This window comes from Enhydra lutris, unplaced genomic scaffold (genome assembly GCF_002288905.1).
Source record: "Enhydra lutris kenyoni isolate GAN:26980312 unplaced genomic scaffold, ASM228890v2 scaffoldscaffold86, whole genome shotgun sequence".
Lineage (NCBI taxonomy): Eukaryota > Metazoa > Chordata > Mammalia > Carnivora > Mustelidae > Enhydra > Enhydra lutris.
The window spans coordinates 744,477-772,040 of record NW_019154170.1 but is presented as its reverse complement, the minus strand read 5'-3'; the positions used below and the strand labels follow the sequence as shown (position 1 = coordinate 772,040).

Sequence of the window (27,564 nt, the reverse complement as noted above, 5' to 3'; positions counted from 1 at the left end):
CCTCCCTCCTTCCTCCTCCTCACTTTGCTAAGGCCACCTGTGGCGGGGGGGACCTGCTCCCCTCCCTCCGACCTCCTGCCAAAAGAGGCCACCAGGCCACCCGCCACCCACGCCCCGCCTAACCCTTGACCTGTACCTGGGGCCTGGCTCCCCCTCCTGACTTCTCTTCATCGGTGTGAGGTGAGGTCACCTGCCCTGAGAACCTTTCAGACTCAGGCCTCATCCTCCGCGCAATCAGCAATCACAGAGGGTCCCCTTCTCCCCGGGGCACAGAACCAGACCCAGCAGCGGCAGCCTCTACTGACGACTGCACCTTCCCTCCGGCCTGCCCCCCCAGTTCAGCCTTGGGACCTCAGGCTCCCACACTCCTGTCTGACTTCTCCCTCTGGCACTTCGGGCCTCCACTCCCATCTTTCACTCACAGGAAAAAGGGAGCAAGACAGATTGACAAGAATTTTACTCACAGGATGTAGGACGCAGATGTTGGACGCGACGGGAGCTCCCCCCGCCCCGGCCCCTGCTTCTCCCACCTCAGGCCAAACCCCTGTACAACCGTGCCTCTGTTTAGGAGACCCCTGCCGTGTTGGTCACCTTAGAGGCCAACCCCTGCTGCCCACCGTGTCAGGGACCTTCCACCATGACTGGGTCCTCCTGAAAACCCGGGGCCAGCCCAGGCAGCACTGAGGGCCGGGGTGGGGGTGGGGGGCTCGCAGATGTCTGCTGTGTCCTCCATCCGCTGGGCCTTCACCTAGCAGGGCCGGCTGCCTGGCCCAGAAGTTCCAGGGGCACCAGGAACGGGTTCAGGGGGCAGACCCCGGCTGCTTGCCAAGCAGACCTTGGCTCCCTGGGCCTGGCGTTCTCGGGGGCCTGCAGCTCCGCCTGGCTGGCCTCCTCGTGCCCCTGGGAGCCTGTCCCGGCATCCTCAGCTTCGGGCGCCAGGCCCTCGCACGCTGGGTCAGGCTGGGGGGCTGTCAGGTGCGCGTACATATCCGATAGGTGTTTAACCAGGGCCTCGCAGGGCAGGCGGAGCAGCTCCTCGGGAAGTGCCAGGAGCAGGTCCAGGACCACTGCTGCCTCTGGTGATGGACACGGAGGGCTGGGGTGAGGGGAGGGCAGGTATGCTACCTGGGACTCCCTCCCTCACAGCCCCCGCCCGTTAGTCTCACCAGCTGCAGAAAGCTCAGGGCCATGGCACCTGCGGGAAACAGACGACAGGTACTTGTAGATCTTCTCGAAGTCCACGAAGAAGTCTCCGTCCGCCGCCGCCGCCGCCGCCGCCGCCGCCGCCGCCGCCGCGGAGGGGTCAGCCAGGGATGCAGATGCGGCCTCAGCGGCGGGGCCATTCGTCTTAGGGGCGGGGCCAGGAGTGTCAGGGCTGGGGTCCTCCCGCCCGCCAGGGGCGCTAAGCAGCAGTAGCTTTCCCCGCGCCTGTGTGGGCTTGGGGGGCTTGGAGTGCAGGAGGCTGACGGGCTCCGTGGCGGCGATGGTGAGTACCTGGCAGGAAGGGAGATCAGGGAGGGGAAAAGGGGGGAGGTCCTTCTACAGGCCTCTCCTGCCCTGCACCCCGCGGAGCCGTCCACCTCCACCTGCTCACCAAATTCCCCCTGTTGGACGTAACATGGAGGGGCTGTCGCAAGCGGGGTCACTGAGGCTCAGTGTGTTCAGTGACTGGCTAGCGTCACAGGGCGGGCAAGAGGAAAGGCCCAGCAGCCCAGTCCCCCTTAGCCTTGTGCGCACCACCCTCACCCGGCCTGCGGGATGGCTGTACCTGTGAGAAAGCCACAGTCAGGGCCTCCTCCAGCGGGCCTGTTATCTTCTCTGCCAGATCCATCCAAACCTGGAGGGGGCGACAGAAAGGCCCACGGTGGGCCTGGGGACCCACCCTCGGGGGTCTCCAAGCCCTGCTCCTCCTGGGGATCCCCTGAGGTTATTCCCCTCAACACCCACATCATGCCACAGGGGTCGGCTTCGGGGGGCCTTGTCCTGCCTCACCTCGATGGGGGCCGGGGTCTGTGTTTCCCGGCGCCTCCGTCCCTGCGGGCCACCGGGCTGCACTCTCTGGATGGCCTCCCGGACCACGCGGCCCTTGAGCTGCCGCAGGAAGTCCCGGATCTGGAGACGAGAGGAGGCGGCCGAATGGGCCTTCTGGGCGCCCAGGGGTGGAGAAAGAGGCCAAAGCCTACCGCCTGCTGCGGGACCGCCACTGCTCCCCAGCCTCCCGCTACCCCGGTGTGACCGGTCTCGGTGACTCTGCCCCGGGGTTCGGGGCCAGGCCCCAGGTGTGCCCAGTCACCCCGCACAGGTGTAAGGCCCAGGACAGCTCCGGTCCCTCCCAGCAGCCACAGCCCACCCTTTGCTAAGTACTACCTCGCTTCACCCACTCGGCCCCGTTTCCTGGCTCTCACTTCAGCCTCACTCCCCCGGGGTCCCGCGGCTCTTTCCGCCCTGACCCGGCCTCCACTCCGTCTAATACGAATTCCGACCCCTCAGCCTCTCGCACGCGCGGCCTCCACCTCGCCCCGCCCCTCAGCCTCATGCATGCCCCGCCCACGCCCAGCCACTCCCCCAAGCTCGCCCCGCCCCTCGGCCTCACGTACGCCCCGCCCACACGCCGCCTCCTTTCCCAGTTCCCTCGCCCCCATCCTCGCGCTCGCCCCGCCCCTCCGCCGCGCGTATGCCCCGCCCACGTCCTAGCCCCGTCTCCAGCCCCGCTCCCTTCCCAGGACCCCTCACCTCCGCCTCGCTGCGGCCCGGCAGCTCCCGGGCCAGCTCGGCGGCGTCCGGCTCCGGCTGACCCTGCCGTGCCTGCAGTAGTCGTAGCAGCTGTCGCTTCTCGCGGGGGCTCCAGGCCGCGGGGCCGGTCACCTCGCCCAGGTAGCGCGCCGGGGCCGCTCGCCGCCGCTGTGGAGGCTTCATGCCGGCGAGGGCGGTGTTGCCGCTCCGGGCCCGTTCCCCTGGTGGGCGGGGCTACGGAGGCCGCTGGGGTCAGAAAGCGCGGCGCGGAGGCGGAAACAGATGGGGGCGTGGCTCCGCTTTGGCGGCCCCGGAGAGCGGTGTAGATGGGAGATGGAGAGGCTGGCCTGCGAACTGAGGTGGGGGCGCATGAGACACTCCCCCGCCCGCATTTTATCTCATCCGTGAACTGGAGCCGAAACCTTAGATCTCCTGCCGTCCCTCCATTACGGGACTAAGTCTTGCAAAACTCCTACTGTGTGCTTTGCTTCTCCAAAAGGGGTGGACCCTGGCAGAAGGGCAGCTGTTCAGTGGTAGCCAAGAACCTGGGTTGTGAGGTTGGCCTGCCCGGCGGACCTAGAGCAAGTGGTTCTTCTCTGTAGAGAGAAGAACCTCAATTTCCTCATCTGTAAAATGGAGCTAGTAGTCCTACTCCGGAGAAGGGAGGAACTGGGACAGCAGACATTGTAAGAGCTCTAGACTGGACGGAGAGGAGACTGGAGCAGAGACCAGAGGTCGAGGCCTTAGCGAGGGCAGGGTCCAGGGTCGGGGTGGAGAGCAGAGAAAGCCTGGCTTTGGAGGAGGCGGCAGGTAGGCAGGTGCAGGGGTTGAGGAAGGAGGCGGACCTTTTTTTTTTTTTTAATTTGACAGAGAGGTCACAAGTAGGCAGAGAGGCACACAGAGAGAGAGGGGGGAGGCAGGCTCCCCACTGAGCAGAGTGCCCGACCTGGGGCTCGATCCCAATACCCTGAGACCAGGGCCTGAGCCAAGGGCAGAGGCTTAATCCACTGAGTCACCCAGGCACCCCGAAGGCGGACCTTATTAAAACTTAAGCAGATGGGGTTGGGTGTCCCTTTCTGTTTGGGAAAAACTCCCTTGGGTCTCCCCTGGCCCCCATCTGCACACGTATATATGAGTGTGTGGGCCAAGCCCCCAAGTCCTGGTCCAAGGCCTCTGCTTCCTGCCCCCTATAACCGCGCCAAGTGCATACGCAGACTTCAGAACTCAGTAGGTCAGACCAGGTGTTTATTTTGAGCCCAAGTGGGAAGGTGCCAGGAGGAGCGGGTCAGGGGCAGGAGGGTTCAGGAGGCAGAGACAGTGGTCCCGCTGGGTCTGACGTCGACCGCGGCTGATCCAGTCCTGGCGGGCCTGGTTCAAGGCCGTGGCTGTTGTGTCTCGGGACAGTGCTGGGCGTGTGCCATCCCTGGGGAGGGGCTACCCAGACTGAGCGAAGCAGAGGGACACCATGCAGGCCGCCCCCTTCCCAGTGGATCTTTGGCTGCCTCCGTTAGTCTGTGTGCAGGAGTGAGGGTGGGCACTAGGTCTGAGTCACGAATTCTCCTCGCCTAGTACCTGTCCAGGTCTGAGGACCCCTCTTGTGACACAGAGCCTGAGGCTGGGTGCAGGTGACCCCGTGCCCGAGTCTGAATTCCACCAAATTTTGTGACCTTTGACAAGTTACTTCAGAGAGTGCCTCAGGTTTCTCATTTCTAATATGGGGATTATAATAATATCTACCTGAAAGTTGTTATGAGGCTTACATTCATTAATAGGCATGAAACCTTGCGAACACTTCCTGACACAGGGAAAGCCTATGAAGTCATTATCATTACCTCCCTCTTCCAGCTGTCCTCCCGGCCCCCGCTTACAACCCCCCTCCCCGTTTACCTGCCTTATTGGGGCCTCCTGGGCTGGGGGCCGCTGGGCGAGTCTCTCGGGGCGGGACCGGGGTTCGGGGGTGCTGGAAAGGAGAGGCAGGCTGCGGAGCAGTCGGGGTTGCTGCGCATTGAGCCGGGGCAAGGGCGCCCCCTGGCGACTGCTGTGGGCGTAGCGCAGGCAGGTCTAGGGATGGTGTGCCCCACCGGCTGGGTGGCGGCGACCCGGGGTTCCGACCCGCGGGAATAGGCTGGGGGCCGTGCGGAAGTCCCGGTGGGCCGAGGTTGGTACCTGAATGCGCACAGACGAGGCCGAGCCCGGCGGCCAGCGCAGCGCCCAGCACGAAGGCAGCCAACACCAGCGCCACCACGGGCGCGGGCTCCAGGGCCGCGGGGGCGGGGGCGGGAGGCTCGGGGCGCATGGCTCTGCCGGGGACGCCCTTGGGTGGCCCTGTGGGAAGTACATCACATGGACTGGGCTCCGGCCCCAGGTTCCTCCTCACCCCCCTTCCCGGGACCCTGCGGAGAACTGCGCGCTCACCGGGGGGTGGCCGCGGCACTGTGACCACGATGGGCTGCGTCAGCGTTTGCAGATGGGGACCGTCGGCACCCAGGTTCTCGCCACTGCCGCTGCCGGCGCCCGTGCACGCCTCATCCTGAGGCAGACACTGTGGGGAGGAGGAGGCAAGAGATAGGGACATCAGGCCCCAGGATTCAGGGGCCTGTCCCCGGGGCTCCCGAGAGATCTAAGTGTCCAGCTCTCTATTGCAACCAGGAGTCGCACCAGTAAACTGGAAATCCGACCCGGTAAGAGGTCCCTGAGCCCAGCCCCTAAGATATACAAGCAACCAGCCGCCTAGCCTGTAAGGACTCCAAATCTCAGGCCCTCAAGGTCACACGATCCAGTTCTTTGAGAACATTAGACACCCAGAAGTTTGGCCGCTCGGCCGCCTCTGCATCTATAGAGCCAGCCAACCCTGGAGGGAGCTCAGAGTTCCGCCCAAGGCGTCCCAGAGCAAACCCAGTGTTCATTCCCTGTCCCCTGGGGAGCCCCTAGGGAGAGCCCCACAGCCCTCCTCCTCCCCACCCACCCACACTCCCCGCACGGGCCCTGAAGCCCAGCCAGCAGCCTGAGAGAGACCCAGTGACTCTCCCCAGCTCCAAGGGTGTCCAGGCTCCAAAGCGTATGACCCCTAGACCCCCAAGCTCCAAGGAACTCTTCCTTCAGAGGCCAGAGGGCCTGTGCCCAGCCCCCGACTGGCCCAGGCGCCCATTCCCCGCCCTGCGCACCAGCGATGGCGGCGGCAGCGTCAGAGGCGCAGGTGTCCGGCGGGCTCCCCGGAGGCGGCGGCAGCGGCTCAGCTGGCAGTGCAAAAACTGCACAGAGGCGTTGAAGACGGGGCGCAGGCGGAAGCTGAAGCGCACGGGACCGGCAGCACCCGGGCGCGCGGGCGGTGGCGGGAGGACGACGGAGGAGTCGGCGGGGCAGCCCCCGCGCAGCAGTGCCAGGGCGGGCCCCGGGGCCGGGCGCGAGGACGGTGTCATCGAGCAGCGGTGCAGGACCAGGCCCCAGCGCGGAGAGGGACGGGCCAGGGCCGCCTAGGGTGCGGGGACGGGATAAGCACCAGCCCCGGCCGCCCCCATCCGGCCTGACCCGGCCAAGGCGCGCCCCGCGTCCACACCTGCACGAACACGCGGCTGTCGGCCGGGACCTCGAGCGGCCCCGCGCGGCGCGGGAAGGCGTCCTCCGCGTCCGACAGCTCCAGACTGAAAAGGGGTTGGCGCAGCCAGGGCCCAGGCGCTGCGGGGAATGGGGGCGCTGGCGGGGAGAAAGGGTGACACAACAGAGGTCGCGCTAACCCCTCAGCCCCTCCAGGCCAGTGCAGCGACCTTCCCGCCTCCTTTGGGAAATGGGTGCTGTTGCGGTAAGGATTCACCCGTGCTCGGCTCCGCGCCGGGTTCACTGCTGGCAGAATAGATGTGGAGTGTCCCCCTGAACGTCCAGGGACCCTCACAGCCCCGCAGCAGAGGCTGGGAGCAAAGCTGCACACCTCTGGGGAGGAGCCCCCACTTCTCAAACCTGGACTTCTCCACCCAGCGCAGACCAGGGGATCCCTGGCTGGGCCAGTCCAGTCGCAGGGTGCCTGATGGGGGCGAGGCGGTCAGGCTGGGGGAGGGCAGCACCCCAAGGGCCCCAGGGCTGCTCTGTGGGGGCAGAGGGTGCCATCCCCCACTTTCCTTTCCAAGCGTACCAGCGGGGAAGGGGAGAAGGAAGGTGCTGTCTCTCTGCCCCTCTGGCACAGCAGGAGCCCCACCAGGCCCCCAGGGTCTCAGGCTTCTACCCTTGTCCGGGTTCCTCACTCCCGGACTGAGCGCAGCAGCAGCACCAAGCAGGGACACACGTGCACCCACACCCCCTCTGCCAGAGGGACCCTTGTCAAATTATGTTCTCATTTAGGACGGTCCCCACACACAGTTCCTAAAAGCACTGGCACACTGCTCTCCCACGCTCATGGGTCTCATAGCTGCTGGGGCCTCTGAGGAAGGTGGGGGGTCCAGGAGAGGAACCTGGAGAGGGGAGACAGAGGCAGGGCCCACCTCCCCCGCGCCCGTGTTCCCCCGCCCCCCCCGATCCCCTCCCCCGGCCCCCAAGTAAGGCAGGTGAGCAGTGGAGCTGAGAAAGGTCAACATGGGGGCGGCAGAGTGACGGGCCGTGTCCCCAGCCTCTACGTACCAAGCGGCCCGCTGGGCGAGGTGGCGACCCCAGGGAGCAGGGCCAGCAGCAGGAGCGTGGCAGCCGGCATGCTGGACGGGTGCTGGAGTGTGCACTCCAGCAGTGGAGGCAGCCTCCAGGCAGCACCGAGGCCCCGCAGGTGGGCAGGCAGCTGTGGCCTTGGCTGAGCGGCCACCCAGGAAGGCAGGGCGCGGGGGCGGCAGGCTGAGGGGTGCACATCAGAGCCGGGCGCCCAAGGTCTGCCAGGGATTAAGGGCTCCTCTCTGACCAACCTGTGGCTGTTGGGGTGTCGGGGGGGGGGTCCCGCACACTGCTCGCTCGATACCAGGCCACTCAGTACAAACACCACCCTGCCGGCCCCCTCTGGGCTTCAGTCTCCCCTCTGTGAGGAGGCCCCATCCCCCGGAAGGGCACGGCTCCCCCGCAAGGTCAGAGCTCACAGCCCCTTCCCACCTCTTGCTGACTGGGCCTGCCGAGCTGAAGACAAACCACAGACTCAGTGGAAGAAGTGGGACGGTTTATTCTCAAGCGGCTAAGGGTTTACAAACAAGGGCATTTCGTTTTTTAAAAAGGGTGGTGGGGGGAAATACTGGCGACCGGAGAAGGAGGGGTCAAGGGCCAGCAGCCTGGGCCAGGCCACCCCAGGCCCCTGCCTGCCCGCTCCACCCTCTGCCTGGTCAAGAAGGATGGCTGGTGACTGGCGACGGAGGGAGGACAGGAAAGAGGCAGAGGGGAAGAAGAGGCTCCCTCAGAACCCCCACTTCGGGCGGAAGTGGGGCAGGGACGGGCAGACACACTCACAAAACAGAAAATAGTTAAATAAAAATAAATCCAGGTGGCTGGCCCAGGGCCTCCGCTGGCCCTGGGCCCAGCCACAGAACCTTCCAGCTACCCACAAAGGCCTCCCCTACTCCTTGGCTGGGCCAGGTGAAGGAGGGTGGGGAACCAGACCTGTGGGCCCCCCACCCTGCCCCCATCCCCTCACAAAGGGGACCGGGCAAGAGAAGGCGGCTGTCCCCCTCCCGGGCAGGAGGCAGAGAGCAGAGAACTCTGTACTCTTGAACATGCGGCATTTTGGGAGTTACGGAGTGGGAGTGAGAGTCGACAGGATGGACGGGATACAGTGATGCCTCGGCCCAGACTGCGTCCATGGCCGGCCAAGCTCCTCACCTTTGCTGTTGGTTGGTTTTGTGGTTTTCTGTTTGTGTTTTTTGTTTTGTTTTGCTGTCCACTTGATTTGCATGCATCACCAACAAAAAGGAAACACACCCCTTCCCACCGGGGCTGCTGCAGAGGACTCAGGGCGCACTGGCCAGCTCTGGGGGAGTCGAGGGGTGCTCAGGGGCACTCCAAGGGCGTCACTGCCTGCACACACCCAGCCCTCTCAGCCAGCCCCACCTCTGTCTTGTCTCACGTCCTCGAACCCCCACACCTGCCCCCTGTACCCTCTCTCCCTGCCTCCCCTGGGCCCCAGGGCCCCTGGGCCTCCACTCCTGCCACTGACCCCCTCTACGTCCCTGCCGCAGCAGCGTCCGCTGCCCTCACCGGGCCCTGCGCCCGCCTTCCCTGAAGGCCACCCTGTGTGGCCGCGGCCCCTTGGGCTCCCTCCACGCCCCCTGAGGTCCTCAACTCACCCCACCCCAGCTGTGGCCAGTCTCCAGCCGCAAGGGCTGGCCCCGAGGGAGGAGGAGCCCCCCAGAGCCCACCTTTGGGGCTCGCCCCCCCACCCCCGCCCCAGATGCCTATACCCACAGGCGGTTGGGGGGGCTCCACCACAAGCAGCTAAACATGACTTTGGTAAAAGTTTCTGAAGGTACCGACAAACCCCATGAGAACAAGCTCTTTGCCCCCCCACCCCAAACACCCCACCAAGTACAATAAAATACAATAAACTCCAAAAAGGACCCCCTGAGATCAAAGAGAGAGAGAGAAAGAGAGAGAAAGAGACCAGCCCAGGCCCAGCTGCAGTCGTAACGCCCAGCCTGCCTTCCTGGGGCAAGGACACCAGCTGACTGATTCGCTGCTGCCGGAGACCTAAGTGGACCCAGGAGTCCCGCTGGGGGGCGTGGGCAGAGCCCAGGTTTGGGCAGGAGAGAGGCAGAGGCAGGGAGGGAGATGGGGAAAGCCAGAGAGGTAGAAAGGATGAGAGAGGAGGGGGAAGGAGGCAGGGAGCATGTCTGCGGAGGGAGACTGAGGGAGACGGGAGGCAGAGGGGCAGGCACACGGCGAGGGGGTGGGAGGAAGGGGCGAATGTGGGGGGAGGGGCGGGACGGGCAGCTCTCTCCCGGCCCCTGGGGGCCGCCCCAGCCCAGAGGTTACGACTGAATAAATAGCGAGTCTGCTCGTGGCCTGCTGTCTTCCGTTCACAGTGTCTGTCAGGGGGACGCGCACGGCCGGCTGACCCGTGGAGGCCGGCTGACCCCGGGGGACGGGAGGGGCTGGGGCCTGGCGAGCCCATCTGTCCACGGCTAGTGGGCAGGGGGTCGGGGCTGGGTCGGCGCCCCCCCCTACTTTCTGTCCTCGGCCCTCAGCAGCTGTCCAGGTCCCAGGTCTCCCCTGGCGGGCAGCTGGGTGGCCAGATGGGGAAGGGGGGCCTGTGGCCATGCCCCTGGCCCCCGGTGGGGCTGGCCGCCACCACGTGGCTACCTGAAGAAGGGCAGGTGGTGCTGGCTCAGGACTCCGCTCGTCCTCGGTGACTCGGTCTTCGCCATGACGTCCTTGAACCAGGACGCCACGTCCACCTCCAGCATCTCGTAGCGCTTGATGAAGCTGTGTTCCTGCGGGGCCGAGGGGCGGGGCTGAAGACGGGAGGAGGAGCCCAGCGGCAGCTCCGCCCCGGGGGGGAGGGAGTCCGGAGGAAAGGGGAGGGGCAGGGAGGGGCCCCAGGTACTCACAAGTAGCTTATTATACTTTGGTCTCTTCCTGTGATCCTTAGTAAGGCTGAAGGAGGAGGAGGAGCAGGAGAGAGAAGTTAAGAGCCGGGAAAGGAGGGGCAGCCGGGGACTCGGTGTCCCCGCTTGGAGGGGGTGGGCACTCGTGACCTGGGCCCGCTTGCTGAAGCCTGAGGCCCCAGAGCCTGGCACTTAGGAATCCGGCCTGCGACGGAAGCCCAAACTGGGTTGTGAAGGGCTTGTGGGAGCGGTGAGTGGGGCTATCCCGTGGGACGAGCAAATGCGCCCCCCCCCCCCCCGCCCCGTGCAGGCAGAATTCCGCTTGCAGGGGCTGGACACCCAGCCACGAAGAAGGGCCGGCTTCTGCCCACACCCCTGCTGGGAGGGCCTGCCTTCTGGTGGGGGTGGGGGCAGAGGCTCCTCACCAGTCTTTGACGAAGGACTGGAAGTCCCCTGAGAAGCCCATGTGCCCGGGCAAGAGCGGGGGCTCTTCCTGGAGGACTTTGGTAAGGACCTCAAAGTCTGTCTTGCAGTTCTTGTAGGGAAACTGTCCCGTCGCTAGCTCCACCTAGAAGAGACGGCGGGGCCAGCGGGGCTGAGGACGGGTTCCTCCTCTCCCTTCCCGCCTCCCTCTGGATCCTCAAACGGCCGGGGGGGCCCCCACTCACCAAGGAGATGCCCAGGCTCCACACGTCGGCCCGGATGTCATAGTCTGGCTTGGTGGGGTCCGGAGGGTCTATGCGCTCCGGCTGCCGGGGAGCAGAAGGGGAGGATGTACCCCTGGGGCCGGTGCGTCCCCGGATCCCCCAGGCCTACCCACCCAAGCGCCGCGCGGGGCGGGGCCCCCCTCACCGCCATGTAGGCAGCACAGCCGGCGCTGCGCGTCTTGGCCTTGGAATCGACCAGACGCCCGCTGATGCCGAAGTCACAGAGCTTGATCTGGCCCCGCTCGTCCAGCAGGATGTTCGAGGGCTTGACGTCACGGTGGATCACGCCGTGCTTCTCCTTCAGGTAGTACAGCGCCTTCACGATCTGCAGCAGGGCAGCGGGACAGCACCGGTGACGGGAGGACACCGGTGACAGGAGGACAGAGCGGGTGGGTGGGTGGGGGAATGGTGGCGGAATCACCCGGCCAGCCGCACCCCTGCCCAGTCCACTCACCGCCACCGTCATCTTGCCCAGGATCCGCTCGGGGATGGGGCCCTGCACCCGCTTCTTGAGCTTCTCGGCGCACGTGCCCATGAGCTCCATGGCGATGAAGACGTCCGTCTGCAGGCGCAGCACAGGGAGGCTTGGGCACGGCTGCACCCCCCAACTCCCGCCCACCCCACGTGGACTCCGCCCAGCAAGGAGAAAATCAGCAGAGCCCCGGGGGAGACAGGGAAACAACGGGGGCCGCCTGCCAGCGCTCACGTTGGTGATAAAGGTGCCGAAGCACTGCACAATGTAGGGGCAGTCGTGGCTCTTGAGCACCACGTCCAGGTCCATGAGGATCCGCTTGTTCTCCTCCTTATTCCCGGAGCGCCGCATTTGCTGCACGGAGGACCAGGGGAGCCTCAGCACGCAGGTGGGGAGGAGTGGGGGTTGGTTCTTGGGGCAGGGCTCACGCGGGGCGGGGCTCACCTTGACGGCGATGACGTGGCCCGTCTTCCGGAAGCGCATCTTCCACACCTGGCCACAAGTGCCGCTGCCCATCTCCCCCAGGTTCTCCAGATCGTTGATTTCGGCCTGGTAGCGCTGGCCAGGACAGCCAGAGCTGGAGGATGGGCTGGGCCTTGGCACCGCCCCCACCCCAAGACCTAGCCCCGCGGTGCATCTGCCCACCCCCCAGGGGGCCAGGGCCAGGGTGGTACCTGGCCCCCGATGGTCAGGTAACCGGTCTGCTTCATGATCTCCTGTAGCTTCTGGTCAATCTCGATGCTGGGGGGACAGGATGGAGGTCTCAGTGGGGGAGGGTCCCAACCAAACCGAGGCCACCCTGGTCCCCGACACACAGGGGTTCCCACAGATTTAACCACCCTCCTCCCTAGGACAGGCGAAGTGGCCCTCCCCACATGATCTCCTGACCCCCTCCCCTCACTGGCCAGCTGCCCCCGTTCCAAGAGCTCACCTCTCCATGCTGCGGGGCATGAACAAGGTTGATGGAAGCCCCAGCATGTTGCGGGGCCGGGCAGGGGGTGTGGGGTGCTGTGGGGAGCTCTCGGAGCATGGTGAGCGGCTGCCCCCATCATTGGCCAGCGGGAGCTGGAGGGCTGGGGGGGGGTGAGAACCAGGGGTGAGAGGGGGTTAGCTACCACCTGGCACTCTGGGGCCTTGGGACTCTGGTCTCCCCCTTCCTGGCATCAGGTAGGCCAGCACAGACCCCCCTCCCCACCCCACTGGGCTGGAGGAGCTAGGGTCTCCCTGACCACTCTCAGAGTGCCTTCTCCCACCCCCCTGACCTGGAAGAAGATGGAGTGGGCTGGCAAGGAGGGGTGGTTCCCAGAGGCTGAGGGATTGTCCCCAAGTCTATGCTGACACGGGATCACGGCCCAGGGACTGATGACATCCTTCAGCCAGGCAGCCTTCCCGATGTGTCCCTTTCCTCCCCACCTCTGCCCAGGAAGCTGGCAGGGCCACAGCGCTCACACTCTGGACCATGCGAGGAAGGCAGGCCCGCTAGGATCAGCCTGGGTTCTGGCCCTGATGGCAGCACTGAACTTGGCTGCCCATTAAGAATCAGGCAAGACCATCCCAGGGAGACAATGGGAAAGGGCCCCATGCTTCCGGCTGCCTGGCCCCACGTTCTGTTCCAGGGTCAGGGAGGGCCACCCTCTAGCCAGTAGGCTCATCGCTGAGCCTCCCAGTTTGGCCTGCAAAGCTGGGGCCAATGGATGGGGGCAGGACCCCAGGCTGGGCCTGTGTCCTTGGGGTGAGGGGATTCAGGTGGCACAGCCCCCGCCAAGGGCCGGTGGGCTGGGGGGAGGGAGGGGAGTGGGCCAGGCAGTGGGGTCTTCGCAGCAGCCTGCATGCGGGCAGCTCGGGCATGCTCCACACAGGCGGGCAGGCAGCGGGCAGGCAGCGGGCACCCCAGGAAGGGCAGGCGGCATTCGGGGATCGGGAGGGCAGGAGACAGACAGACAGATGGGAGCCAAGACTTGGGGCCCAGCTGCCCAGAGGAGGCACTGCAGAGACAGGCCAGACAGGGGCCCGGGACAGGACAGGAGGTTCCCTGAGGGGCTGGGATCCTCCCTGGATGGGCTGCCAGGAGGGTGGGAGCAGAGACCCGTGTGGCCCCTGGAGAAGACAGATGATCCTCCACTGAACCCTCGTAGCCCAGATGCCCAGATGCTCCAAAAGGAGGTCCCTAACCGTGTAGGGCACTGGCTGCAAGTGTCTCTAAGTGGGGCCAAAAGAGGACCTTCCTATGGAGAATGGCCGGGAGGCCTGGGGCCACCGTCCCACGACCCTCAGCTGATGCCCCCTTCTCTGCCTACACCTCCTGCCATGGTCCACGCTCTCCTCCCACAGTTCTGCAAGCGCCTTGTGATGCGGGCCCAGTGACCCGCGGACAGAGACGGATACACTTGAATTGCTGCCGTCTGGGTACTTTCTCCGCCCCGTTACCCTGGGCCCAGACCACGTCCAGAGTGAGGGAGCAGGTCCGTGATCCTAGCATACAGCCGCAGAAGGGATACGGGTCTTGGCGGGGTCTGCTCAGAGCAAAAGAAGAGCTCTGAGGACCCCAGGGAGCCTCCTGTGCTCTCTCCCTGTCGCTCTAGGCCCTGGCTTTGTCATGTCCTTGCTTCACTCTTCTGTCATGGCCAGAGTCCCAATCCCTCTGTCTCCAGCTCAGCAACCTCAGGGGCACCTGAGGGGCCCCCGTGCTCCCCTGTACCTGGACTCTGGGGACACTGCCAGGTTCTTGACCCCTGAGAGATATCTGGGCCCCTTTTCTGCCCTGCATGGTCACCTCCTCTCTGGGGTGAGAACCACACCCCGACCCTCTGCACACTTCTGGGGGCGGGGGGAGACGCTTCCAGTGGCCCTACAACTGAAACACGGTGGGGACCTGAGGGGGGCTAAGGTGGGGGAAGGGAGGAGGTACACAAAGGCTCTGAGAATGGAGGTTACAGAAGTGGTAACAGGCCACGTGGCAGGTCAGGAGGGCACAGTGAGCGCTATAGGCTGAATGAAAGAGAGAAAGAGAGAGAATAAGAAAGCACATGGGAACACATGACCAACAGGAGCCACAGACATACCGGGCTGTCAGTCCAACACACACCCGCACACACACACACACAGGGGATGGCACACCCCCCCACGCACACATATACAGACAATATGCCGAGAGCCCTGCACAGAACCAGCCCCACACTGTCTTTCTTACACACACACACACACACACACACACACACCCCGTCTAGTTCCACCTACACAAGGGCCAACAGGACCAGACCCCCCAGGTGTCTGTCTCTCCAGCACACTCTCTCTCTCTCTCTCTCTCTCTCACACACACACACACACACACACATCCTGCACACACCTGCTGCACACCCACGAGCAACTGCACTCAGGACCCGGCTGGCTGCTTCCTCTACCTTCCTTCACGGGCTCCCTGCCTCCCACGAGCCTGTGCTCATATCCCAGCTTCTCTAGAGGCCTCCCTGACCAACCACCCCCTGCAGACCCGGCCTTTTCTACAAGGCATTGCTGCTTTCTCCGCTTCTCCCATACTGGGAAAGTGCTCACTGTCCGTGACTGTCAGCCACGCGATAAGGGGCCCTTGGTCCATTCTGTCCGCTGCTGTGTCCCCAGAGCAGGGCGGCATGTGTTTGCTGTGTTGTTGAAACAAATCAACAGGAAAAGCCCGACAGCCTGACCCAACCTTCTCTTTCTCCCTTATACGCGCATGCACACACGTGACCTCTCACAGGCAGCAGACTCCTGGTGGGTAAAGGAGCTCACTTCTTCTTCCAGGAGTCCAAAACTGAGCCCACCAAGAAGGGAGGAGTGGAAGGTGAGTGGACAGAGAAGAGACCAAGTGGGCCGAACACTGTTGATCACTGATGGTGTGCAAGGAGAGAAAGAGTGACAGGCGCACGCGCACACACACAGCACGGGGGGTAGGGGAGGGCATTCTGCGGCGGGGGCAGCGGTTAGGTCAATGGTGCAGACGTCCAAGCGACGATGATAAAAAGGCTGGTACCTGCTCGTTGGGACGGGGCAGGAGCAGGGCTTAGAGTGATCACAATAACTGGATGGGGAAAAGGAAGAAAAAAAAAACAACACCACGATAAATCACAACAGAAACAACTGATTTGTTCAAAAGAAAAGAAATCAAATCATAATGAGGAAGAGGGGGAGGCACGAGGCTCCAAACTGCAGAGATGGGTAGAAACTGACAGAAATGGGAGGACCGGGAGGATGGATGGAGCTGACACAGACACAGATGCCTGGAGGGGGCATCCTCAGGGACCTGCCCGCCATGGGCCTCACCGTGCCTCACTCTGCACCTGGGACAGCCACCCCATAAGGGACCCCTGGCCCCATACCCAGCCCTGTCTCGTCCGTGCTGGGGCTAGCGGAGGCAGCACTGCAGAGCCCAGTAGGGACCCTCCAGTCCTGGGAGGGCTTTTTGCCCCAGGGAGGAGCCCACACTATTACCCCAAGTCAGAAGAGGGAAGGATAAGGAGAGGACCACACACAGGGGTTGGGGACGGTCAGGCTGGGTGAGCAGGGAATGACTGCAATGCCCTGATGTGTGGGGGGGTGCCCCCTCCTACCCGGACGACTCCTTGGGAGCTATATAAGCTACAAGGATCGTATCAGAAGAAGCACAAAGGAGGCCAATTTGCCAGCTCGAGAGACACAAAGTGTGTGGTGGGGTGCCATTCATCAGGTGTGTGGGGAGGGTGAAGATCTGACGCCCTCTAGCTGGGGGATTTGGGGGGGGGCGTCCTGTGGGACATAACAAAGAAGGCAGACTGGCTGCAGGCCAGGTGCCAGTGTTGGGGGAAGGAGCAGCAGCTTTTGAATCCAGATGGTAAGATGCCAGGGAGGTGGTCACAGAGAAAGCAGGATCGGAGACAAGGGGTACGTGGACTGGGAGACCGAGTTATCACACACTCGCCTCGGGTATCCTTAGGCTATGTGAGTGTGGGTGTACAGGGAAGAGGGAGTCACTGGAGTCCAGGTGATGAAAAGCTGCCAGGCTGGGGGTTGGGTGTGTAATTTTGGAGAAGCTAGAACAGTCCCCAAGACAGCGGCAATGAAACCAATCAGAAGAGTCTGAGGGTGCCTGGTATATGTGGGTAGGGTGTGCACGGGACGGGGTCTGCTAGGCCCAATGACAAGGGCCCAGCCTGGGAAAAAGGGATTCCCAGACACAGCCACCGGGAAGGAGTTCGGAGGAATAGGGAATTATATGTGGTCATATGACCTCAGGGGTCACCCGGGCCGGGTGTGCGTGTGTGTGTGTGAGTGGATCCTCCACGGAACCATATGACAAGAACCCAGGTGCGGAAGAGGGAAAGGGGCCTCCAGCCCAGCACTGAGATGGCAGTAGCGAAATCATCTGGTCGGCGGAGGTGTCCGTGTTTGCCGGGAATCTGGATGTGGTCACGGTCGCGTGGATTAGGGGGAGCCGCGGCGCCGGGTAGGTGACGGGGACACAGGCTCCGAGGATCACGGTGAGGGAGCGGGTCATCAGATGGTGGGGGGTCTTGTCCCGGGACCGGGTAACTGGGCTCGTAGGCCCCGTAAGGGGAAACCCCTACGTTGGGGGAGGGCAGCCCGGGAGCCCGCAGCCCCACGCCCCCCGGGTCACCGTGACCCTCTCCCCGCGAACCGACAGCAGGGGGTATGGGGCGGAGAGGAGGAGGAGCAAGAGCGCCCCGGAAGCGGGGGCGGGGCCTGACGGCGGGGGCGGGGCTTCCCGCGGCGCGCGCCCCGCCCCGCCCGCCCCCTCCCCCACGCCGCCGTGCTTACTGGGCCTGGGCCGCTGGGGGCTGATATCCAGGTTGAGGTCGATCCTCCGCCGGGCCTCGCGGTTCTCCTGCTTCAGCTTTGCTTCCAGGCGGGACAGCTTCTGCTCCAGGGAGGACGCCGCCATCTTCCCCGCCGCCGCCGCGCACCGCCCGGCCGCCCGTCAGTCCGGCAGACAAACACCGCACTGCGCCTGCGCCTGGATGACCCCGCTGAGCCGCCGTCTCTCCCTGCATGGCGCATGCCCGCGGCGCGCGCTCGCCCATCCCTCGTACCTAACCTCTGAGCATGCGTGTTCTTCCCAGCCGGAGAGCTGACGCCACCTAGAGCTCGCGTCTGGCAACGTGCAACGCCTCTCACCGTGAAGCGCACGCGCCGATTCCGAGCACACTCTCGGGAGGCGCTGTGTTGAAATCCATTCACACTGTTTTGCAGAGAAAGGCGGGCGGGGGGGCGGGGGGGGCGGTGCGCCTGCGTACGGAGGGGGCAGACGCGATCCCTCGCGTGGCCTTTTCTACGCATGCGCAAGCTTGGCTCGCTTTTCTGCCCCTGTTCCGGGCAGTAGCTTACTGCTGTTGTGTCCTCCCCAGCGTTGTTTTTGCTCTTCCCGCCCGGCCTGTTCGCTGGCACCCACGCTCCCTCACAACTGCCTTTCTCGTCTGGGACAGTGCTTCATTAGGATCTCTGTTAGGCTTAATTGCTGCCTTCTCACCATAATTAGGCGCCCGTGGGGAGCCCTTTCTATTTCAGCAAGCTCGGGGTTGGACAAGGACGGGCGGGGTAGGGCTCAGTCACTGTAGGGTCTCTAGGACCAGCGGCATGACCCCTGATCTCGACGACAGGGCCAGGGTCATGGCCAGAGTTCCAGGTCAGACCCAAATGGGATATTTCAAGACTTTCCCTCTTCTTCCAGCCCCGGAATGAGAACCCTGCTCCTGGACAATGCAGAAAATGGGCCTTGGTGTTAATGCGCCTCAGCCTGTCTTCCCCGAGGCTTAACTGGTCTGATGGGTGCCTGGGAAAATGTCCCCAACTGGAATCCTGGTTTTCGGAAAGCAGCTTGCCTCTGCTCTCAGTTGCCAGGAAGAGGCTTATATTTTGCATACACCTCGTAGTGCCCAGTCCCAGGAGGTCAGGGTCAGGCGGCCTGTCCCATATGCCCCCACGTACTCCTGGTCCAGCACAGGAACACTGGTGGGCGATGAAGGCTTGTGGGAACTCCTGTGGTGACAACTGACGGGTGAAACAGGTACAAGAGAGTGGAGTCTGGAGAACTAACAGATAATGTAGAAGAAAAGGGGTTCTCCAGAAAAAAAGGTAGGCAGGGGATGCCACCTAATTTTTCCTGGCAAGCCAAGATCTCTCTGCCTCTGCTTCCAGGACAGAGAAACTCATACCCTTGATGCTGGCAGGTGAGTGTCACTGCTTGCCTATAACTGGTCTGGTGAAATGGAAGGCTTAGACAACAGAAATGGATACCAGAGATCAGAAGTTTAGTTCTCATAATTCGTATTATTTATTAAGCATTCTCTGATAGATGTTCCCTCATACAGGGAGTATTTGAAAGACAAGTTCCTGCCTGTGCTCAGAAGAATGTAACCTCCATCGCCGGCGTTCTGAACCCTGGAGTCTGCCATCCTTCGGATGTCCATGAATGGCCCTCTGGGACGTCTGGGGGAATCTGCTGCCTGCCTCAAGTCGCTTGCGGAACTTTGCGTGTATGTGTACCTGAGCATTTTCCTGGGAAAGGAGGTGCCCAGCTTTTATCAGATGTTTAAAAAGTCTAGGACTTAAAAAGGGTTCAAAATCCCTGCACTGGACATCCAGATTCTGGGGGTCCACAATTCCCAACATACAGACCTAGGACCACCTTCATTAGAATTACCTGGGATGCTTACTGACAGTTAGGTTCCTGGTCTCCAGCCAGACCTGAGTCATTCTTTCAGGGGTGGGGCCCAAGATGTTTTGTTTTGGGGATGTTGATTTTGATGCGTAGCCAAACGTGAGAACCATTTTTCTGAGTGCACGTGTACGTAGCAAACAACTTATAAATAAGGGATTGGCATTAAAGCTGGGGGTGAGGGTCGCCGGTCTCCTGTGTCTGTGTCCCCTCCTTGGGAGAGAACCCCAGATAGAAGCTGTTTTGGTCCAGGGTGGGGGGAGGGTTGAAATCCCATTGGGATGTGCCGTACCCCCTTATATGGCACTAATTGAGATAGAATGTCCATGGGCGGGGCAGGCCAGCCAGCCAGCCAAAGACACAGGTGTGGTTTTAGTCTGAGAATCCAAGGACTGAGTTAATCCCTCTCTGACGTTCCACCCCAAATCTACGGCCTCCCGTCTCTTCTCAGACCAGCCCCAGGATTCTGCCTGGACCCCACGAGGCTGACGTGTCTGCTCCTCCTCTCTTGGCCCGGGCCCTCTTGGCCACCTCTCTTGAAGACAGCAGCATAGACTCTGGCGTGGAAGTATCCAGAAGGCCTCTACCCCAACCTTGCCCACCTCTGCTTCATTCCTCCTCCAGTTTCTCCCGCACCTCTGCCGGCAGGCCCTCGTAAAGGGCGTCCTCTACCACGAGCCCCACTTTCTTGAGCCCCACGCAGTTGCCAAGCTCTTCTGGCAGCGCCTCCAAGCGGTTGCCCCTGAGCTCCAGGCGCCCGAGGGCTCTGAGGGCCCCCACCTGGGGTGAGAGCTGGCTCAGGTGGTTGTAGCCCAGGAGCAGCGTCCGCAGCTTGCGGCAGAAGAAGAGCTCGTCAGGCAGGGCCTCCAGGGCATTGTAGGACAGAGCGAGGTGCTGCAGGTTCTGGAGGAGGCCCAGCTCGGGGGGCAGGGAGCGCAGCCCATTGTGGGAGATGTCCAGCAGGCGGAGGCCGCAGCACATGCCCAGCTGGCTGGGCAGGGTCTCCAGCTTGTTGTGGCTGAGGTAGAGCTGCTCGAGCCCCCGGAGCTTCCGCACGTGCTCGGGGACATAGGCGATCTGGTTGTGCCACAGCCTGAGCGTGACCAGCTTGCGACAGTGCTGGAAGCTGAGGATCTCCTCGATGGACCGCAGGTGGTTGTCCTTGAGGTCTAGTTCCTGCAGCGCGCCCAGGCTGAAGATGGCGTGGGGGATGCGCTCCAGCCCGCAGGCCACGAGCTCCAGCTCCCGCAGTGCCGCCAGCTTCTTGAGGCTGTTAAGGGCCAGCAGGCGGGCCCCATCGTTGTGCAGGCTGAGCCGCTGCAGATGGCCGGCCACGTCCGTCACGCTGGCGGGCACCTTGCCGGCGTTGCTCCGCAGAGACAGCACCTTGAGCTGCTTCAGCTCCCGGAGGCTCTCGAGGGTCGCCGCCCGAGCCAGCTCTGGGGGGAAGAGCCCCTCAAGGTGCAGCTCCTCCAGGCCCCGCAGCCCAAACACCCACAGGGGCACCTCGCGGAGCTCCTCGCACTTGACTCGGATGACCTTGAGGCGGTCCCGCAGAAAAACCTGCAAGGAGAAGGGCAACCTGGCCGGCGAGTGCAGCAGACTGAGCTCCTGCAGGCCCACCAGCTGCGAGAGGCCCGGGGGGAACGTGATGTCGCAGATGGCCTCCAGCCGCAGCGCCTCCAACTCGCTGAGCTCGAAGACGGTGTCGGGCAGCCCCGGGAGCATGCAGAGGGCCAGCTCGAGCCGGCCGCGGGCGTTGCGCTGCAGCTTCTGCCGAAGCTTCTCAGGCGTCCACTCGTGGTTCAGGTTGAGTTGCTTCAGGCGGCTCTCGCTGACCTCGGAGAGGAAGACGGCGAAGCGCTTGGAGTAGAGCGAGTCATACTGGTCGATGAGGTGGAGCATGAAAGCGAAGTCATTCTTGACGTCCGGTATGTCCCCCATGCCGGTCTCCTCCCGCACCGAGCGGAAGGAGTACTCCTTGAGGGGCCGGTGGAAAAGCCAGTAGAGGGTGTAGAGACAGGTCAGCCCGTAGACGCACACAAAGGAGATGTAGCAGAACGCCAGCTTGGAGAAGAGGTGGGCCTTGGTGTGGTTGCAGCAGAAGCTGGCGTAGCCTGTCACCTCCGAGGTCTCTACCCTGCAGGCCACCAGGAAACTGATCTTCTCCACGTAGACCAGGTTGTAGACCAGGATGGCGAAGAACTTGCAGACCTTGAGCACCGTCTGCCGGATGTACATGGTGTACAAGATGTCGCCCTCCTCCACGTGCACGCGGAACTTCTTGACCTTCTCAAACAGCGCCTTGGCCTGTTCGCCCTCCTTCTTGTCCAGCAGGGTGACGGCCGGTGGCTCTGTCACCACCTTCTCAGGCTCCATCAGCACCTTTTCCTTCTCACCCTCACTTGCCTTTCCTGGCCCCGAGGACGCTTCCACGGTCGCCGTTGCCCGTCCCGCAGCGGGGCCCTTGTGGTTGTCCCCAGAGACCTCGGACAGGGCCCGCGTGGTCCACGGCGAGTCAAAACACTTGCCCAGAATGGAGATGAAGTGCTCGATCTTGGAACTCGTGCCGGGGAACTTGAACCAGAAGCTGGTGCAGACCATGAAGATGAGTGTGTGGATGACGACCAGGTAGGGGAAGTACTTGGCGTACCAGTGGAGGGCGGTCTCGTAGCACAGCTGGTTGATGAAGCTGTACTGCTGGAGGTCCAAGTTGTTCTTGAGGCCGCTGACCTCCCGGAGGCCCCCCATCTGCTCGGAGACGCCGCGTGGCAGCAGCTGCTGGCATGGGGCTTCTGATAAATTCTCTCGGAGTTCGTGACTGGGCAGACAGATGATCTTGTCCTGTGTCACCTGGGAATGAGGTGAGGGAAGAGGGTCAAGGAGCTGGGTCGGCTGGGATAGCCTGGGGGCAGGAGGGGGGAGGTGGGGGGAAAGGCGAGCTGAAGGTGGGAGGAGGCCCCAGGCCCTGACTGTCCCCAGCTGGCTGTGATTTTGGAAGAGTCGCTAAGCCTCTGAAAGCACCTCAGTCTTTGAAAAAAGGAGTTCGGTTGAATGTGATGCTCGGGCTCTCCCCCTCTGCCCCAGCAAAAGATCCTGAAGTCCTAACCCTTAATACCTGTGACTAGATCGTCTTTGCAGAGCACACGCGATCAAGTTAAGGTGAGGTCATTAAGGTGGGCCTTAGTCCTTTGGACAAAGACACATGCACAGGGAATAGGAGCGACTGGCATCTATACACCAAGGAATGCCGGAGGCCACCGGAGAGCTGGGAAGGAGAGAGGCAGGGAACGCATGCTCCCTCTCCCTCACAGCCAGCGGAAGGAAACAACCCCTTAACACTTTGATGTCCCCCTTCCAGGCTCCAGAACTGTGGCACAACCGCAGGAAGACTTCCGGAATCCCCCGGCCCCGCCCCCTCCAGGCCCCGCCCCGCTCCGGCGGTGCGCCTCACCTGCAGAGTGCAGCCGAAGACCCCGATCATGAGCATAGCCACCGTGAGGTACTCGGCCAGCACGTCCCACCAGGGCTTGAGCACCTTGAAGGCGGGCTGCTGCTCCGTGAACTGCTTGAACTCGGCCACCGGAATCATCTTTCCTGCGGGGGAGGGGCAGGCAGGGGTTGCAGAGACCCTCAAGACGGGGGCGCCTGGTCGTGGGTCGCCAGCGAGCTGGACACCTGCCTCTGCTCCCAGTTTGCCTTCTCGTTTGCCTCAGCCTGGCAGAGCGCACGAGCTGTGTGCCCCCTCCCCTCTGCCCCAGACCTCACCTCCTTCCTGGAGCCAAGCTACTACTGTTCTCCCCACTTCTGCTCCCTGGGATCCCTGCTCCCATTTGACGCTGCTGGCCCTTTCAGAGGTCAGGACCGGCAGTCCACAGGGCCGCTGTCCCCCAGCTGGCCCGTGTGGCTCTCTCCCAGAACGCAGCCACCACCCACCCTCAATGCAGAGACCAAAACGCTCGCTCTGCGGCTCTGACTCCAGACACCTAGTCCCAGCTCTCTCTGCCACTGGGCCAGAGCGTGTCTGAGGCAGGCTCAGGACTTCCGGGTGTGGGCCCCCCACCCCCTTCAGGGGCGCTCCAGGCACCACCTCCAACCTCCAACTGGAAAAGCCGGCTGGAGTCTGGCTCTGGTTACAGGGCCCGAGGAGCAGGGAGTGGCAAAACCGAAGGCTGGTCAGTTAGGGGGAGGGAGCACTAGGACACCTGGGTTTCTACAGGGGTTGGTGCCCAGAATCTGAGGCAGAAAACAGAAACCTGGGTAGGGGGTGCCAGGATGCCTGGAGGGCAGAGAATCAGGAAATGGAAAACACAGGGAGAAGCCAGAGTGACACCTACGGCCCGGACTGGGGCTGGGCGGCTGGCCCACTCTGTCTGTCCCTGGGTTTCATTTTAGACCAAGGTATCATTATTTCAGATACGGACGGCCAGGAGCAAGTCACATGGGGGCGTGGGCCACAAGCTGGGACATCACCCTCCCAAGCAGGAAGCGGGGGAGCCCGCCTCCCACAGGGAGCCTCCCTACCCAGCTCCCTGAGGCTGGACGGAAGGAAAGGGAGGCAGCAAGACCTGCACTGCTTCCCAGGGGGCTCCGAGGCTGGACTGCCCCTCCTAGCATCCGTGCTCCTCTACCCTGCCAGTTTTCCCACATGGGGTTCCTGGAGACTGGGTAAGGAAAGGAGGCATCTGGGCCATCAATGGGTCCCCCAGTCTCCCACCCATTTCCTAGGCGAGGGGAACCTGGCCTTGGCCCACACCTCAGTCAATTACTTGACACTCCCCTCCCACCCTCCCTTTTTTTGGTCCCCAGGTCAGTGAGGCCTTGGGTTGGCTCCTGGGTGGGGTTGGGGTGGAGGTGGGCAAGGATACAGGATGCGGGTTCTGCCCACCAGGCAGAGGGCTGAGGGCGGGGCAGTCCACCACACCTTCTAATCCCATCAGAGGCCCTCACTGCAGGGCCCCCTGACTCAGGCCCTGACTCACCCCAACCGGGCACGCAGACAGGGATGCTCAGACAGAACTGAGGCTCCCTCCCACAGTGCCCCATCCTTCACTCTCACTGTGACACCCGGTCCTAAAAGGAAAACTGTGTGTATCAGTCCAGTCCCTGGGGAATCTTAAACACGTGGGGCTCATGCCCGGGGAGCCCAATGTACACGGTAGCCATCCAAGGGGACACCTGGGGGCATTCTGGAGTGTGTGTCTGGATGTACACACTGAGCTGAGGGGAGACCTGGGAGCCAGCTGCTGTTTTCCCCGCCCTGGGGACCTGTCCCTGTGAGGGACCCCACTCCACTGTTCAACCTAAGGAGAGCACTTCTGGGGGCTGTGACAAAAATACATGGGCAGAGACCAACTTCCTGCCTGCATCCATCTCGCCTGGCCAGGAGCTCTAGCGCCCACCATGCCAGGACTGCAATCAAAGGCAACAAGGCAGAGACACCCAGGGTCCCCAGTGGAAGGCCCCGTGGCTCTCACGGAACAAGGTATACATAACACAACACCATCGGAGGCAGACATGGGGGTTATCATTATCTGTCTCCATGACTCAAACTGGATGGCCCAAACCTGCCATTAAGCTTCTACAGACACAAGACGGGCCCCCCCCCCCACTTTGTCTGAGCTGGGCTCGGGGCGGGGGGAGGGCCCCAGGGCGGAGGGCTTGAGGGAAGGGGAGTCCGGAGGAAAACAGCCACTGGGCCACACGCTCCTTATGGCCACCAGATGCTTCCAGGACCTCCTTTCATCCCAACTCTCGGAGGGAGGGTGCTGCAACCGTCATTTTCCAGACTCTCGAGGGAAATAACCAGCTGGAGGTTTCACAGCTACCAGTGGTATTTAAGGCGTAACCCCCAAGTCTCATCTGCCTGGTAGCATCCCCCCACCCCACACACACACCGCCCCGGACTCTCCTGGGTGAGAGCCTCTGCTGAGATGCCACCGTGTTTTCTCCAGGAGACCCTCAGAGGGGAGCTCCAGCATAGGGCAGATGGGCGGTCGGCGGCTGCTCGGCGAGCCAGGCTGGAGGGTCCTGGTCCACCTAACCACCAGGCCCAGCCCAAGCCCCACCCATCCATACCTCACCCCTGCTTCTGCTCTCTCAGGCCCTTCCTGGAGCTCCCAGCTGGCCTCCCAAAACAGGGCACTGGTGGGTGCTCCTGGTCCCGGCCACCCCTCACCCACAGCCCATGCTAATGGGCAGGGAAAACACAGTGATAGTTGTCAGCCCTGAAACAGGCTTTGGAACACACGGGTCCAATCTTTGACTTTTACACAAGAGAGAAACCGAGAGGGAAAGAAAGTGCGAGAAACTGAGGTGGGGGCGGGGGGCCCTTAGTAGAAGATCTTGGGCCAGGCCCTGGCTTGGGGACTCCCAACCTAGTATGTTTCCAAGCCGCACAGCCAGGACTTGGGAGCTGAGGGAGTCTTGAGGTTTAAGAGTTCTGGATGGGACAACCTGGAAAGGACCCCAAGGGGTAAGGTTCTGGGGGCACTGAGGGGTTCGCAGATGTGAGTTGTCGCTGTCTTTTTCCCCCAGCAGGCAAGGAGAGGGGAAAGGGATCAAGACCCCGGGGGGGGGGTCCCCCATCCTGCTGATCTTTGTTCCGTCCTAGCCCAGACCCCCCATCCCCACCCCCACCCCGCTCCCTGACAGGCGCCCTCGGGCTGCCGAGGGCCGAGTCTCTCGCCGCCCCCACCCCCTCCCCAGTTCATTGTGCGCCCCAGCGGGCCGCGAGCTCGGGCGCCAGTGTCAGCGGCACCTGGGGCGGTCCTCACGTGGGCCAGACCCACGCCCCGCCACCCCGTCCCCGGGGACAGACAGCCATCTACTCACCGCTCCGGCTGGGACGCTGGGCCCAACTCCTGGGTCCCTGGGAGCGGAGCGGCCGGGACTCCCGCAGAGTTCCCCGGCCAGCCTGGGTGAGTCAGGGCGGGCGGGCGGGCGGGACAGGAGCCCGGGAGCCGCCCCGCCTGCCCGCCCCGTGGACGGCCCGGCCCCGCCTCTCTTTGGGCCCTCCCAGGTCGCCCCCAACTCCCCGCGCGGAGGGGTTGCGGGGGGAGGGCAGTCGTACCCCTGCTCTCCCTGCGGTGGGTGAGGGGCGGGCCGGAGGAGTGGGGTCTTAGACCTTTGGCTCAGGCTGCAGTCGGGGAAACTGAGGGTCCCGGAGGCACTGCGCTCCCAGAACCAGCCTCGGGGCCTCCTTCCAGGATCCAGGCTGCATAGACCCTGTCAGGAACAGGTGACGAGCCTCCCCACCCCCACTCCCTCCCCCAGGTGTAGCCACCTTCAGACAGAGCCAAGGCACCAGTGAACAGAGTCCAGGGAACCGAAGGGGGTTTCCCTTTTCCTACTCTGAGCACCCGGCCAAAGGAAGCTGAGCAGAGTGGGGGCGCTTCTTGGTCTGACCCTGCCCAGCCTTGAGATCTGCTCTGGACTTCTCCCGGAGGGGTAGGAGCAAGCTGCCCTCAGGTCTGGGGTAGGGTGGGGGGTGCGGTGCCAGGAAGCACAGGGGCCAGAGGGCTCTGAGATCCCAGGCTTGAGGGCAGCCTGGGAGGCCAGCTTCTAGAAAGGATGATTGCCTCCCCACCCCCACTCAGTCCTCCCCAGCCGAGGAGGCCTATGCTGGGTCTTAGAGTCAGAAAGCACCCAATTCAGCCTGAAGGCCTCTGATGAACCTTGATCGCTTCTATCTGTAAACCTCAAGGGAGGGGGACCTTGACGAAAGGGAGAATGAGATCCCTCCCCTGCGGGAAGAAGAAGCCCATGAGTCCACTAGACCCAAGATAGCCAGACACTCCAAACCTTGAGGATGGGGACCCCCCCCCTCCGCTTAGGTTCCTCTGTGAAGCCTTGCGATTGGCATGACCCTGGGAGGCACAACTTCTCCAAAGGTCTGTGAGCTCCCCCATGGGCAGCCCCAATATAGACGTTCATTGTGAGGCCAAGATAAGCAAGGCCCCGTTCTCTCTCAGAGCTTCTGCCGGAGCAGGGGCAGCCAACACAGAGGTAAGCATACAGACAGGCCCAGGAATGAGATCTCCGTCTGGGACAAGTGCTGTGCATGTCACTAAGCAGGGTGAGGTGGGTGAAAAAGGCCAAGGGCCACTTTGGGGCATTTGAGATGGAGTCATTTCTCTCTCTCCTTCACCCCTTCCTGCCCAGGAGTAGCTCCTTGGATCCATGTCCTGGGGGTGGGGGTGGTGTTTAAAGCTTTATGTTGAAGTGAGCATCCTTTTTATTTTTTTTTAAGATTTTATTTATTTATTTGACAGAGAGAGAGAGAGAGAACACAAGTAGGCAGAGAGGCAGGCAGAGAGGGAGAGGAGGAAGCAGGCTCCCTGCTGAGCAGAGAGCCTGATGCGGGGCTCGATTCCAGGACCCTGAGATCATGACCTGAGCCCAAGGCAGAGGCTTTAACCCACTGAACCACCCAGGTGCCCCTGGAGTGAGCATCCTTAAAAAAAA

At 62.9% G+C, this 27,564-nt stretch overlaps 4 protein-coding genes across 5 annotated transcripts; all 4 read right to left on the bottom strand.

Annotated features, from left to right (window-relative positions):
• Positions 1 to 451: 451 nt before the first annotated feature.
• LOC111161805 (small nuclear RNA activating complex polypeptide 2) lies at positions 452 to 2,949 on the bottom strand. Its single transcript, XM_022525776.1, has 5 exons — positions 2,734 to 2,949; positions 1,993 to 2,112; positions 1,769 to 1,837; positions 1,167 to 1,494; positions 452 to 1,076 (listed from the first exon to the last, which is right to left on the bottom strand). The coding sequence occupies exons 1-5, from the start codon at positions 2,914 to 2,916 to the stop codon at positions 745 to 747; spliced, it is 1,032 nt and encodes a 343-aa protein (XP_022381484.1). The 5' UTR covers positions 2,917 to 2,949; the 3' UTR covers positions 452 to 744.
• A 1,143-nt stretch (positions 2,950 to 4,092) lies between these two features.
• On the bottom strand, positions 4,093 to 7,771 carry LOC111161724 (transforming growth factor beta receptor 3 like). Its single transcript, XM_022525603.1, is given in 6 exon segments — positions 4,093 to 4,245; positions 4,621 to 4,807; positions 4,810 to 5,275; positions 5,898 to 6,206; positions 6,290 to 6,426; positions 7,342 to 7,771. Coding segments are annotated over 5 exon segments (1,164 nt in total). The 5' UTR covers positions 7,412 to 7,771; the 3' UTR covers positions 4,093 to 4,245; positions 4,621 to 4,625.
• Positions 7,772 to 7,844: 73 nt separating this feature from the next.
• On the bottom strand, positions 7,845 to 17,371 carry LOC111161723 (mitogen-activated protein kinase kinase 7). Of its 2 annotated transcripts, XM_022525600.1 has the most exons (12): positions 17,202 to 17,356; positions 15,421 to 15,468; positions 12,343 to 12,484; positions 12,086 to 12,152; positions 11,856 to 11,969; positions 11,646 to 11,765; positions 11,394 to 11,501; positions 11,085 to 11,264; positions 10,901 to 10,981; positions 10,658 to 10,800; positions 10,236 to 10,281; positions 7,845 to 10,118 (listed from the first exon to the last, which is right to left on the bottom strand). In XM_022525600.1, exons 1-12 carry the CDS (start codon positions 17,323 to 17,325, stop codon positions 9,984 to 9,986), a joined length of 1,308 nt encoding a protein of 435 aa, XP_022381308.1. In that variant the 5' UTR covers positions 17,326 to 17,356; the 3' UTR covers positions 7,845 to 9,983. The 2 variants fall into 2 exon arrangements, with proteins under 2 accessions (XP_022381308.1, XP_022381309.1); XM_022525601.1 differs by lacking the exon at positions 15,421 to 15,468 and having other exon boundaries at positions 17,202 to 17,371.
• A 2,062-nt stretch (positions 17,372 to 19,433) lies between these two features.
• LOC111161855 (leucine rich repeat containing 8 VRAC subunit E) lies at positions 19,434 to 26,010 on the bottom strand. Its single transcript, XM_022525870.1, has 3 exons — positions 25,933 to 26,010; positions 22,553 to 22,695; positions 19,434 to 21,951 (listed from the first exon to the last, which is right to left on the bottom strand). Exons 2-3 carry the CDS (start codon positions 22,688 to 22,690, stop codon positions 19,708 to 19,710), a joined length of 2,382 nt encoding a protein of 793 aa, XP_022381578.1. The 5' UTR covers positions 22,691 to 22,695; positions 25,933 to 26,010; the 3' UTR covers positions 19,434 to 19,707.
• Positions 26,011 to 27,564: the final 1,554 nt, after the last annotated feature.

Coding starts and splice junctions, on each gene's coding strand:
- LOC111161723 (XM_022525600.1), bottom strand. CDS start 17,325: ATGGCGGCGTCCTCCCTGGAGCAGAAGCTGTCCCGCCTGGAAGCAAAG. Junction 11,766..11,855: donor GCCACGTCATCGCCGTCAAG/GTGAGCCCCGCC, acceptor TCCTCCGTGCAG/CAAATGCGGCGCTCCGGGAA. Junction 10,982..11,084: donor GCTGTGCTGCCTACATGGCG/GTGAGGGGGGCC, acceptor GCTCCCCGGCAG/CCGGAGCGCATAGACCCTCC.
- LOC111161805 (XM_022525776.1), bottom strand. CDS start 2,916: ATGAAGCCTCCACAGCGGCGGCGAGCGGCCCCGGCGCGCTACCTGGGC. Junction 1,838..1,992: donor AGACCCCGGCCCCCATCGAG/GTGAGGCAGGAC, acceptor CGCCCCCTCCAG/GTTTGGATGGATCTGGCAGA. Junction 1,495..1,768: donor TGACTGTGGCTTTCTCACAG/GTACAGCCATCC, acceptor CCTTCCTGCCAG/GTACTCACCATCGCCGCCAC.
- LOC111161855 (XM_022525870.1), bottom strand. CDS start 22,690: ATGATTCCGGTGGCCGAGTTCAAGCAGTTCACGGAGCAGCAGCCCGCC. Junction 21,952..22,552: donor TCTTCGGCTGCACTCTGCAG/GTGAGGCGCACC, acceptor CCTCATTCCCAG/GTGACACAGGACAAGATCAT.